Source organism: Marmota monax, unplaced genomic scaffold (genome assembly GCF_021218885.2).
Source record: "Marmota monax isolate L192 unplaced genomic scaffold, Marmota_monax_Labrador192_F-V1.1 WCK01_AAM20220418_F8-fsc00066, whole genome shotgun sequence".
NCBI classification, from domain to species: Eukaryota; Metazoa; Chordata; class Mammalia; order Rodentia; family Sciuridae; genus Marmota; species Marmota monax.
Window position 1 is genome coordinate 2,165,812 of NW_026692805.1, and position 13,081 is coordinate 2,178,892.

At 38.2% G+C, this 13,081-nt stretch overlaps 1 protein-coding gene across 8 annotated transcripts in view; it reads left to right on the forward strand.

Annotated features, from left to right (window-relative positions):
* The first annotated feature begins 839 nt into the window (after nt 1-839).
* Nucleotides 840-13,081, forward strand: part of Wac (WW domain containing adaptor with coiled-coil) — a 72,125-nt gene continuing 59,883 nt past the window's right edge. Inside the window, exons 1-3 of one of the 8 annotated variants that reach the window (XM_046448234.2) lie at nt 840-972; nt 1,976-2,012; nt 3,521-3,716. In XM_046448234.2, coding sequence (XP_046304190.1) covers nt 3,578-3,716 — 139 coding nt within the window. In that variant the 5' untranslated portion in view covers nt 840-972; nt 1,976-2,012; nt 3,521-3,577. Of the gene's footprint in view, nt 985-1,478; nt 1,594-1,975; nt 2,013-3,501; nt 3,717-13,081 lie in introns of those variants that run through there. The other 7 variants (XM_046448233.2, XM_058580526.1, XM_058580528.1 and 4 more) reach the window with 7 other exon arrangements.

Sequence of the window (13,081 nt, forward strand, 5' to 3'; positions counted from 1 at the left end):
TCCCAACCCGTCTACCGCAGGACAAAATGTTAAATTTGTAGCAACTTCACTCAGCACATCCCATGCCTTTATTCACATATTGAATCTCCAAAAGATTGTTCTTTTACCAAAGAACTTCAGTAAAGAGGAGGAACCATAAGGGAAAAATGGGAACTAAAGGGAGAGTGGGGAGGATTCGGCTGGGGATGGAAAATGACGGTCAGGCATCGGTTTTCAAGTGACCCATCCCCAACGTCTGCGGTCTTTTCCGCTGTTTTGATTCACGGCCAGAGCGGCGCTCCCTCCTTAATTCAGGGCTCGCTAGAGACCTAACAGCCACCCAGGCACTCGGCCTTCTCGCGTTCGGCACAGCACCCTCAAATCCTCCACCTTCGCCATTTCCTGCCTGGAAATCTCGCTTTCCTTCAGCTTCCTCAGCGCCGCGAGGGGAGCGCACTCCGGCCCGACGCGTGCTAGGCGTCCGGAGAGCTGCAGGCGCCCCCGCCGCGGTTCCGGGTTCCGGGTCCGCGCCTCACCGCGCAGGAGCAAGCTTGCCACTTCCCCGAGGGCGATTTCTGCTGCGGCCCACGAGGCCGCTTCCGTGGTAACCGTCCGCCAGTCGCCCAATTAGGGGGTTTTCGACCACCACGTCTGAGCCCGAAGGGGCGGGGGCCGGCGGCCGGAGAGCTCGCCGAAGGGCACACCCCGCCCCCCGCCGCCGTTGCGCCTCTGGGCGCACGCGCAGCCGCCGCAGCCTCCCTTATTTAGTCCGCGATGGCGTCCCTCGCGCCCCACGGTCCTCCTCCCAAAGGCAGCTCCCACCCTACACAGCCCGGGGTCCCTGGGACCAGCCTCGAGCAGGTCGCCGAGCAGGACTATCCCTAAACTGGAACGGCAGCGACCAGATTTGCGCGTGAGGAAAAGAAGCGGCAACCGGAAAGGCCTGACGGGTCGTGAGGAGGCGAGCCAGGCCTCAGAGGAAGAGGAAGGCCGGTGCGAGCCGAGGTTTGCCGAAGGCGGCGTTCCGGAGCCGCGCGGGGTGGGGAGGGAGGCCGACTGTGGAAGAGGAGGGGCGCGGCGGAAACTGCCGAGGTTTGCCGAAGGCCGCAGCGTCCTAGTTGCCCGGATGTAGTTGGTGGAGCGGCAGCGGCGGCACCGGCGGCGGCGGCGGCGGGAGGAGGAGGAGGAGAAGGACCAGGCAGCAGCGGCGGCGGCGGCGGGGGGAGGAGGGGAGGAGGCGGCGGAGCCGAAGGAGAGGAAGGCGGAGGCAGCAGTCGCTCTCCACAGAGCTGAGCCGGACGCGTCTTCTTACCCCCCTCCCCCCGGTTCGCGCTGCCGCCGTGTAGTTGGCGCCGCTGCCCGAGCTGAGAGTGAGCGTGGTGTCGACCGAGGGAGATGGCCCGGGAGCGCCGGCGCCAGTAACGGGGAGGTGCTGAGAGTCGCCAGGGCGCGCCTGGCCCTGGTGCCGGGGCTGCCGCCCGCCCGCCGCCGCCTGCGCGCCCGCCCGCCCGCCCGCCCGCCTTTCGCGGCCGCTCTCCCCCCTCCCCGACACACACTCACAGGCCGGGCATTGATGGTAATGTATGCGAGGAAACAGCAGAGACTCAGTGATGGGTAAATTGTCTTTTCGTTTCGGGCCGGGCCGCAGCGGAGGCGGGGGGCGGTGGCGGCGGTGGCGGGGGGGCTGTTCCTCCTTATCTGGAGCTGGCCGAGCCGCCATTTTTGTTGTTAACCCTGATCCGGATCGGGCTGGGGAGGAGGAGCGGCCGCTCGAGGGGCAGGGAAAGAGTGAGTCGCGGTGGAGGGGACCGAGGGGCCGGGTTCGCAGGGTTTCGCCCTCCCGGGAGTCCCGTGTGAGTACGCGGTGTGCGCGTGTGGGGGCTCCTCGCCGGTACGTTTGGTAGGTCTCCCGCGGGGAGGGGCGGTAAGCGGACCCGTTTTCTTCCTTCCCCTCCCCTCAAACTCTAATGTCGCTGTCTTTCTTCCTGTTTTTCAGCTGTCACGACCGGAGGGGGGACTCGCAGCCTTACCAGGTACCAGCCGAGGCCGGGGTGGAGGGATTGGAAGGGGACGGAGGGGGAAGGGAGGGACTACTCGAGCGCAGGCTTCAGAAGTCGCTACAGGCCCTTCGGTGCAACAAATGCGAAAACTAGCACCGCGGGCCACTTTAAAATTTGGAGTTGAGTTTCATTAGCGCTCACCAACAAGGTATAGTGACTTATTTTGACAGGTGATGGAGGAAGTTCCGTTTTTAAGGGGGAAAAATCGTTCGCAGCCAGGAAGATCTTACTTGCTTATTATTATTATTAAGTGAAGAATCCATGCGATGCAATGATAGGTGACTTCGGAGGCATACTTATGCGTTGGCATACTTATTTATTGCATTGAAAGTTAATGTAAAGAGATTAAAATTAGATAAGAGGCCAGGGAAGAATAGCTAAGTGATTTACAACTCTCAAATCAGTTGTAAACTAATTTCTTTTTTCATTTTAATTGTTTTTGGTGCAAATAATTGCCTTATAAGTGAAAGGTGATGCAGTTGTTTTAGTAAGAATTAAAATCTTTGGGTACTTGGGCAGTTCGTTCTAATGTAGATGGTTCTAGGCATGTAGGTTTCTTTTTTTGTCACTGTCAGTTGTTGAATGTAAAGTTTTACAGTAGACATGGTCCCAGTATGTATGTGTAGGGAAGCTTCATAAATGGTTGATAACTCTCAAATGACAATAGAATACTTTGTCTATAATCATTTTGATAAGAGAACAGGTTCCTAACCTCATAGTTCTGTTTTCTGGCATGAGTTAAAGCTCCAGTTTAAAACACTAGGTTCCCCTGCTGTTTAAAACATTGTCCATTACATTTGCATAAGTCGAAGATTAAATCCTACTGAATATGTCCCCAAAACACAATTACCCATCATAAAAGACTGGTATATCATGATTGTTTTAGGATACTTAGAATAAAACTGAACCATTATGTTGAGGTATTTTAATAAACTTTGTTAGCTTTCTTGAGAATGTTGCTCATATATTAATTCATTTTGAACAATATTTTTATAGCTTCAAATTTTATTTTCCACACCTGGAAGAGTAGGTGAGCAAGGTCTGAGAAAGTGATGCCCTTTAAAAATAAAGGTTTGCAGACTTAGCTGCTTTATATGTGTGCCTTTGTAAATCAATAATAGAGAAGAAATTGGTTATGGTGGTACTGTTTTCCATTTTCTTCTGATTAAACTTTCAAAAAGGGATTTCAGATATTTCAAATTTTTTGAGGAATCAGTGTGCCAAAATACTTGATTTCTTATTTTTAATGTGATAATGGAGGGGATTCCTTTCTTTTTTCTTAAATATGATATCAGGAGTCAAACCAGCTCTTAAGCATTTAGATTTTGATTAGGAAGAATTGAAAATGGACCTTTTAATTTTATTGGTATAAATTCATAAAACTGAATGAAGTAAATACATTAAAATTTGTGATTGAATTAGTTAATCGAGTTGTTTAAAGTTTCAATTCTTTCTTTTTTTGGGGGGGTGATGTTTTACAGGCACTTAAGTATTCATCGAAGAGTCACCCCAGTAGTGGTGATCACAGACATGAAAAGATGCGAGACGCCGCAGATCCTTCACCACCAAATAAAATGTTGCGGAGATCTGATAGTCCTGAAAACAAATATAGTGACAGCACAGGTCACAATAAGGCCAAAAATGTGCATACTCACAGAGTTAGAGAGAGGGAAGGTGGTGAGTAGCTTTCTTGTTGAAACTTTCACAGATATTTAACAAATCTAAGTAAAACAGTGAACATAGCTACTTCCTCACTTTGGAAATATTACTATAGGGTTATATGTTCTCATGTTTTGTCTTTTGTTGTTGTTGTTTAACAAACAAGTTACTATAGAAATAAGATGCTGACAGAGCATGGTTTCTTGTGTCTGAAAATAGGGAATGCATTTGTGAATAGAGTCTACCAAATGTTAATGATGGTAGAGATACAGGACATTTTTTTCAGGGAAAGAACTTCAAGTTTTCAAGTGAAGATTTCAGTTCACTTTTAAGAACCTTGTTTGCTCCTTCAGTGTATTTCCTAGGGAGTTCAAAATCTGTTTCCTAATGATACTGATAAATTATAAATTTTAAAAACTTAGGTTTAAAATGTTTTGTAATTCAGAAATTTATGTTTGTTTTTTGTTGTAAACATTTAAAATTTTATTTTTTGTATTCTCCAGGGTCTTGTTAAATTTCTGTACAGTGTTCATTGAGAGTTTATGCCATTTCTTTGCTCAGTGCTAATACCCTTTAGTTATGACTTCAAGTATTTGTGATGAGTGTTGAGAATAAGTAAATTTTCAGACTGCTCAAAATTTCCTAAAGGAACAGATTTTATTTTTAAAATATATATAAAGGAACAAACTAATTTCACTAAGGCAATTAAAACATCCATGTTTTCTTTCACTGTAAGATCTCATATTGCTGAAGTACATAACATACATGGGTTAATTTTAAAATCTTAATTGAAAACTTCCAGGGACACTAAAGTGAAGTACCCTGTGGCTTTCTGCCCCTATTAATAAATAGCTTCCTAGTAGGCTTACTTAAAAAATCCTGCATCTTTTTGGTCTTTATAAATTTTGTCTTTTGGAATAGAACCAGCTTTACTCAAGTGAGAAACATTGGCCTCCTCTACATAATTTCAGAGTTGAGGAAATTATTAATGGTCAGAAGATTCTTTTGGGATGGAGTAATTTGGATGTTTGGGAGGAAAATAGTTCTCTTGAATATAGCTGTAGCTTTGTGCTACTTAGGCAGATAAACCACATTTGTAAGTGAGTAGCGGGTGGGTTTATTAGTGTCAGGTTCTTTGCCAGGATTAAACTTTTTTTTTTTTTAATTTTTTATTGTTGGTTGTTCAAAACATTACAAATTTCTTGACATATCGTATTCCACACTTTGATTCAAGTGGGTTATGAACTCCCACCTTCACCCCATACACAGATTGCAGAATCACATCAGTTACACATTCATTGATTTACATATTGCCAGGATTAAACTTAATGTTTGTAGTTTTGTATGTTAATTTTCCATATCTGTTATGTAGAACTCTTGATAATGTTTATCAGCCACTCTTCTATAGTGGATTTTATTTCAAATGGTAGCTCTTGGAAGAAAGGTACTACCTAGTTTTGCTACACTGTGCTGTATTTTGTGCAATTTGGCAATTGTGACAGAATAGGATTTGGTACATCAACTCCTTGAAAGCATACTCTTAAGTTCTTACATATTCTCAAGTTCTTATTTTAGAGTGACCCAGTTAATCTGTCCATCCCCAGATCCAGCAAGAAGTCAGTTTAGATACCCTAGGAAATGTCTATATAAATGCTTTGCGTCAGTTTGTACTGAACCAAGCCCAATCCTTTCACAGGTGAAATAGTCCCAAAACAGTCTGTTGCCTATTCATGCAACAAACATTGGGCATCTGGTGTGTGTGTCAACAATTGTGTGATACTCTGGGAAGTGAAGATAACATGACCCTGGTCCTTAAACCTGTTCTTAAATGCCCTGACTCTTGACAGCTAGTGGTTTAGTTGCTTATTTTTTCTCTAATTGTTTCTTCACTTTGATATTCATTTTCTTACTACATGTGAATTTCAGGTACTTTGTAGCTTTTAATTTTCTTCTTATTTGTGTTTTTGCTGATATTACTTTCACTCCATTTGTAAGAAACTTTCTACTTATTTTTCTAACTAGTCCCTACTTTGTAATTTACTTCTTCACTGCTTATCTTCCCTTTGGAGCCAAATACTAGTTCATTCTTGTCTACCCAACCTTTACTATACCTGGTTGCCATATTCCTTTATATGACACTAAGGAATAATACCACAAAATACCTGTTCATTCCAGAGGTCAGAGTAAATTTTTTTTTTTTTTTTTTTGGTACCAGGGATTAAACTCTGGGAGACTCAACTACTGAGCCACATCTCCAGCCCTATTTTGTATTTTTATTTAGAGACAGGGTCTCACTGACATTGCTGAGGCTGCCTTTGAACTCCTGCTTCAGCCTCCTGATCCTCTGGAATTACAGGCATGCACCACTGTGCCTGGCCAGAGTAAATTCTTCATGTTAATTCTGTTTTTTAAGGATATAAAATGGTGATTCTTATTTAATATTTAGTAATTAAACTTTGACTTGAGGTAGATATGTATCCCATATTTTTTCTTTTATTACTAATATGTGAAGTGTAATAAACTTTCTGAAGTATGATTTTATTGTAGGCATTGTGAATCCCTTAGATTCTTTAAGTACAAATTTAAATATATGTTAATAAGTGTTCATGTGTGTATACATAGGTGTATATGAATAAATTAAAATCCATTGTCAAAAACCAAATGCAAGTAGATGGGATTATTTGTGCTCTTGGGTATGTATAACAACCAAGAACAGTTACTGTTGAACTATTTATTTCAAATTTCATTTCAGTTTATGAATTTTTTAATCAGTTCTTTTCAGTTTATGATTTTTTAATCAGTGACTATTAAAAATATCTAATTTAAAAGCCTATATGCTATGATTTGTAAATTGCATTTAAACAGATAAGAAATTGGTTAAGTATGTTTTATTAGTTTTCCTTAGGCTTGAGCTTTATGGGCATTAGAATATTTTTTTTTTTTTCAGTAATCTTTCTTGATATCTTGGATTTTCTTGAAAATTATCAGTTCAAAAATAAGGCATAAAAGGACTTTAAGATACAATGTAAAAAAGCAGAGATTGAGGATGATTGTTTTTACTACTAAAAATCTTGGTTAAAATAAGACTGCAATTTAGAGTTTAGAGAGATCCTTTTTAGCATTTGTGATCTATTATAATTGCCTTTAATTATGTGAAGATAATTTTCTTGGTGAAACATTTTTTATGTACTTGGTTCTATATGTAACCAGAAACAAAAATCAATTTGATTTGTTTTTATAGTTTAGATATATTTTTAAAGATGCATCTGTCACCCAGACCTCAAAAAAAAAAAAAAAAAAAAAAAAAAAAAGGCAGAGTACAGGTTGCTCTATTTTCATTGGGTTCAAAAAGAAGGCAGAAGGAAGTCTTGAGAGGTTCCCTAGTTCACTCTTTTGTTTAATTCTTAAAAGTCCAGCTTTAAATATTTTACCAAGTAATTTTAAATTTGGGAATAATTGTACATACTTTAGCTTCTTAGATACCACCCCCCATTATCCCTCTCAATTATTGTGAGAAACTTCTTAGAAGGTATATTTGGAACATTTGTTAGAAATATCTTTTGGGAGAGCTGGCTCAATTAGTTAATTGAAGGATATCCTTTTTTTTTAAAAAAAATTTCTTACATGACAATATTGGAATGCATTACATTCATAATTTTTTTGCATTACAATTCTTAATATACCTTTATACCATAATTTATCAAATCTCTTTGTATATATGGTATGTTGACACAAAATTCACATCTTCATACATGAATTTTATATAATGATGATCGTCTCCTTTCACTATCCTTGCTATTCCCCTTCTCCCTCCCTTTCCCTTCCACCCCTATTCCCTATCTAGAGTTAATTTTCCACCCATGCACTCCCTCCCTACCTCACTTTGAGTCACCCCCCTTATATCAGAGAAAACATTTGGCATTTGTTTTTTGGGGATTGGCTAACTTCACTTAGCATAATCTTCTCTAATATCCATCCATTTCCCTGCAAATGCCATGATCTTATTCTTTTTTAGTGCAGAGTAATATTCCATTGTGTATAAATGCCACATTTCCTTTATGAAGGATATTCTTTACTGATTCCTGAATTTGGGATTTTAGTAAATTTACATGGCTTTTTAAAATTCTACCTTTTTTTTTTTTTTTTGTTAAAAGGAAAATTGCCTTTAGCCTTGTTTTTTGGAAGATTTGGAAGGTTAGAGCTACCTAGTGACATTTTTAAAAAATATTTTTTCTTACTAATTGTCAATGGACCTTTATTTCATTTATTTATATGTGGTGCTGAGGATTGAACCCAGTGTCTCACACATGCTAGGCAAGCACTCTGCCACTGAGCCACTGCCCCAACCCCCTAGTGCCATTTTTATCTTGCTTGGCAGCTAGCTTTAATTTGGTGAAATTTGAAAATGTATTTTTAAACAAACTTTATAACAGATTGAACCTCCTTAATCTGAAAATCTGAAATCATGTTGAGTGTTATGCAGAAATGCTCAAAGTTTCAGATACTGAATTTTCAGATGAGGAATGTCCAATTGGTAGTCTGTATATATTCCAACATGCAGAAAACTTGAGAATGTAAACAGTTTGATTTTAAGCATTTTGGATAACATTTGCATTAATGTTTTCAAGGAATTATTCAGTAAGGACCATTAAGAATAATTTACAGTTTTACGTACAGTTTAATGATGTTTGGATCTTTTCATATTGAAAACAAATTATATGTTTATCTCAAATAAGTACATTTTGAACAAAATGAAATGTGCGTTGTATTAGTAATGTTAGAAAGTATTATAATTTGATCCTCACATTGACACTGAAGGTAGGTAGTTCAATTTTTACAGATTTATAAATGAGGGAAAATTTGTTTTGTAAAATTGAACAAAAAGTGACAGTTGAGTTTAGAAATTAGTTCTTTCTGCTCTGGTATATTGTATATATTGTATATGTTAGAGATGAAACAGGTATATTGAAAGTTCACTTGATAGTGTTTACTACAGCACAAATTAAAGGTGCTTTTTTTTTAATCCTATTAATACTTTCAACCAACTTTCCTCAGTGGTTGGTTAAATCTTGCCTAATTATAGTACAATATCAGAATCTGCTTGTACACATGGGTACAATGTATGTGTGCATTTTTAGGCTATGTCTTCACAGGGTAGTGTTTTATTTTGGAAAAAGTTTAAATGCATGCCAAAAAATTTGCTAGGAAGAAGTCATCTTTCCTTAAGATAAGTTCTCAGATATTGTTTACAAAGAAACTTGGGAATTTTGCACAGAATTTAGTGCGTGAATTTCAGTTATACTACTAGTGATAAGTATTTTTCTGTTTAAATAGAAAAATATGGCCTTTATAATTTATTCATGCTTCCTAGTAAGATAGTTAACTAATCAGAAACATTTGAATTGGATTTACATAGGTCAGTTTTAAAAATTATAGGAAACATACTGCATTTCAAGAGAAATAGAATAGGTTAAAAGATTAAAGTCTTTGTTTCAATTGTTTGGTATTTTAATTTTAGAAAACAGTATATATGATCTAAACATCCAAGCATGTAAATTTGTGATATTTGAATACTCGGTATCAAGTTCTTTGTCTTAGTTTCTTATCACATCATTTCAATATTTTTGATATTTTTAGTTACTATATATTCTTTATGATTTAATGGTATTTGTTTTATAGTAATAAAAGTATTTTAGAGTGGTTCACTTTGATCCTTTAAGAGGGTCTTAATTTGAACCATTTTCTACTTGTGCTTGATGTAAAATTTTTGGTGTAACATACTTAGGATTTTTGGTCCATAATTCACAGAAAGTTATATATTCTAGTTTGTATCTTTGAAGAATCTGTTATGTTTTTCTGTTGAATGGTTTTGGAGTAGTGTGTGATTTTTGCTATGATACTAGAAAGAATGAATGCTAGGATGGGTTGGTATGTGGCACAGTAGATCAAGTCCTCGAGATTATTTAGGGCTTAATATAGCCAATGGTCAGTCTCCTTTTTAAGGCATGCCTTTGTAATTTTCAAAGCCCTGTTGTATTGTTGCTCATCCAGTCCCATAACTACCTTTTGAAGTAGATCACTCAGTTATTCCTGGTGTATCGATAAAGTTCTAATTCATGTAAAGTCTCCAGTTTACTTTTTTTGAAACTGGAAAGCCAATATCTTTACCTAAATTTCTATTTCAAATTGCCTAATTATAGTAGAATATCAAGTGTGTAACTTCTGTGTACATAAAGTACAATCATTTTAGTCCTAGCTACCACCTGCTGCTGGAATTGTGCAGTAGCCCCCCCAAATGGTGGTATTCCTGCTTCTTTTTTTTTGCTTCATATGGCTTTCCTACACAGTAGCCATTGATCAGTTAAAATGCCAATCAGCTAATGTCAACTCCCAGGCTCACAGCCCTCCAGTGATTCCTTGTTACTTTTCAAGGCTTGTAATACCAGGGTATTACAGTGTAGTTGGGTGTCTAGGTATTTCTTAACCATCTTCTACCACTCTTTCCCTTGTTTGTACTCTTTTGTTTATCCTTATAGGAAAACTTTGTTCTTGCCTTAGTGGTTCTACACCTTATGCTTCTCCTTTTATGGATAATCTTTTTGTATGTTCTGGTGTGCTCTTTCAATTCAGTGATTTGTCTCGCTTGAATATTACCTGTTCTCAGAGGCCTTCTCTATCTTTTATGACTATTCTGAAACACCCATCCCCATTCTCATTTGTGTTTCCCTTGCTTTGTTTCTTCCTCTTACTTCACATGATGTTTACTTTTATTTTACTGTAACATTGACATGTATTCCTAAAAGTCACCATGCTATGCAAAATTGCACCACAGGGTTTTTGGGAAATGAGTTTTAGGAGTATTAGTCACTATTACTCAAAAAGTATTAGTGACAAATTACATTAAAAAAGAGGAACGTCATAAAAATTACAGCATGATTTTATTTTTATGAACTAATTAAAGACTATTAATACTATAATGAATGACACTTTGATAGAAATCTGAAGTTTTTTTGTGACAGTGTACATCCAGTGGATGTAAAGCTCATGAGTTACTATAAAATAATGGATGGAGGATTATCTGGAAATCAGATGGAAAGTTGTAACACCATGTGAATGGATAGGACTCATGATTTATGTGATGAACTGAGCTTTTGGATGTTTGAAGTATGTGTATCTGTGTACTTTGTGAATTCCTGTGCAGCGTGGTTCTGGCTGAATGCAGCTGGTATTTCTCAATAAGGGGAAATTTATGTTGTTGTTCCCTGATAGATGATTAGTATTTGAACCAATTGTCACTTTTCAAAACATGTTATAACAGAAGTGACTGGACTTAGTTTTTGTTTGCTTGCCTTCTGTGGAATGTAGGCTCTCACCAGAACAGGGAGTAAGTTTATTTTTAAAGTTTTTATTTGCTTTATATTCCTAGAATGGTGCCTAACAGCTTGTAACATTTCAATTAATTACTATTATTGAAACTGGAAAGCCAATATCTTTACCTAAAACTAAAAGAATATTCAGATGGTTACGATTTAAGGGAAATGAAATCGCAGTTTCCTGGAATAGTGCTTCTCAAGTTTGAATGTGTATACCGTTAAAGTGCATATTCTGGTTCAGTTCTGGGGTACAGCCCAAGAGTGCCTTTTAATAAGAATCCAGGTGATGTCTGTGCTTCTGGCATTATGTGAGTAACAAGGTTCTAGAGCAGCACTCTCCAGTCCAGTAGAAAGCTTAGTTGCAGATGCAAACCATATGTGTAGGCTTATTTTAAAAAATAAAGTGAAATCAAATTTTGGTGTACTTTGTCTAATATTTTAAAAAAATTCTCATTGATACTTTATAGTCCTTATTTTGTACAAGGTCTTTGAGGTCTAGTGTGTGTTTTATGTATATAACACATTTCAGCTTGGACTAATAACATTTTGTGTCTGATTGCAACATGTGGTTGGTGGCTGCTGAACTGGACATTGAGGTTCTGGAGAATTGTTATGTTACAATGTGTTACAAATGTTTCTATATCTTATTTATTTATTTATTTTTTGGTGGTGCTGGGGATCAAACCCAGGAGTTTGTACATGTTAGTAGGCAAGCACTCTACTACTGAACTACACCTTTAGTCCTAAAGAACTTTTTTATATGCTTGATTTCTGCCAAGCAAGGTTAGAATCATTAGATCCTTGAGGTATATAGTGCTTCTGTTACGAACATTTTTGTTATTATGCATTCATTGGAAAAATAATTAAATGCAGGGGTGTGGGAGTAAAATTGCTTCAAGTTAATCACTATGGCGACATCTTGTGCCATAAAATAAGGTTGTACAAATGGTCTTTCCACAATTTTTGTAAAGATATTGTTATACTTTTTTTTTTTTTCTCTGAAGTTTCTCTTTAACATTTGCATAGTGGATTCAGTAGCTACTTAGTGCTGAAAGTACCAATCCAAAAGGAGTGATTAGTAATCCTTTTCAGTTCCTGCTCAGGGAGTTTAACCTATTTCTATCCTTAACTAATGAGTGAAGTTTTCAGTCACCTAAACTTTCAGTATTTTAAGGCCAGCTTTTGATACTTGTAGGTATGTGATCTTAAGCATGCTACTTATTCTCTTAAGTTTTTGGGTCCAGTCCTTCAAGATTGTTATAAAGTTAAATTATGTAAAAACACTTAGAGGTTAGTGTGGGCTGTAACAGTAGGCTTACTCTTACTCCTATGAATAATTAAAATTTGTGTCAGATTAGCAGCCCTGTGTCTCAGCTACTTTTTCCGTCTTTAGAATTAGAAAAGAAAATGTTAGGTAGTTTGGCAGGTGAGAGGCATGTGAGGAAGGCCTTGGGGACATTATTTGGGCACAAATCCCTATCCAGGAGTTGGTAATGTTTTGGGACAGAGGAGTTAAACCAAAAACTGCAAAAGGCCTGAATAAGACTGCTTATTAGGATTATGTGAGAAGCTTGCTACAGTTCACTTATAGCCCGAATTACCTTGAATTGGAGTAATAGGGGATGGAGCTTAGATAACTATTTGAAAATAAAAATTGGTTTAAATTAGATATTTATAAATTGCATGTCTAGGAAGATTACACACAGCAGGAGAAACTCCGAATTTAACATCATTCAAAATCTGGATGTTAGAGGGATTATTTGCCAGTGGTGGTATGTTTTCTTGAGTTTTAAAGAATTTTACCTCAGGCTGGGTATGTGGCTCAAGCGATAGTGCGGGGCGCTGGGTTTGATCTTAAGCACCATGTAAAAATAAAATAAAGATGTGTGTCCATCGAAAACTAAAAAATATTAAAATATTCTCTCTCAAAAAAAAAAAAAAAAAGAATTTTACTTAACTCTGGAGGCCCTGTTTCAAAACAAAATAAAAGGGTCTGGGAATGTAGCACAG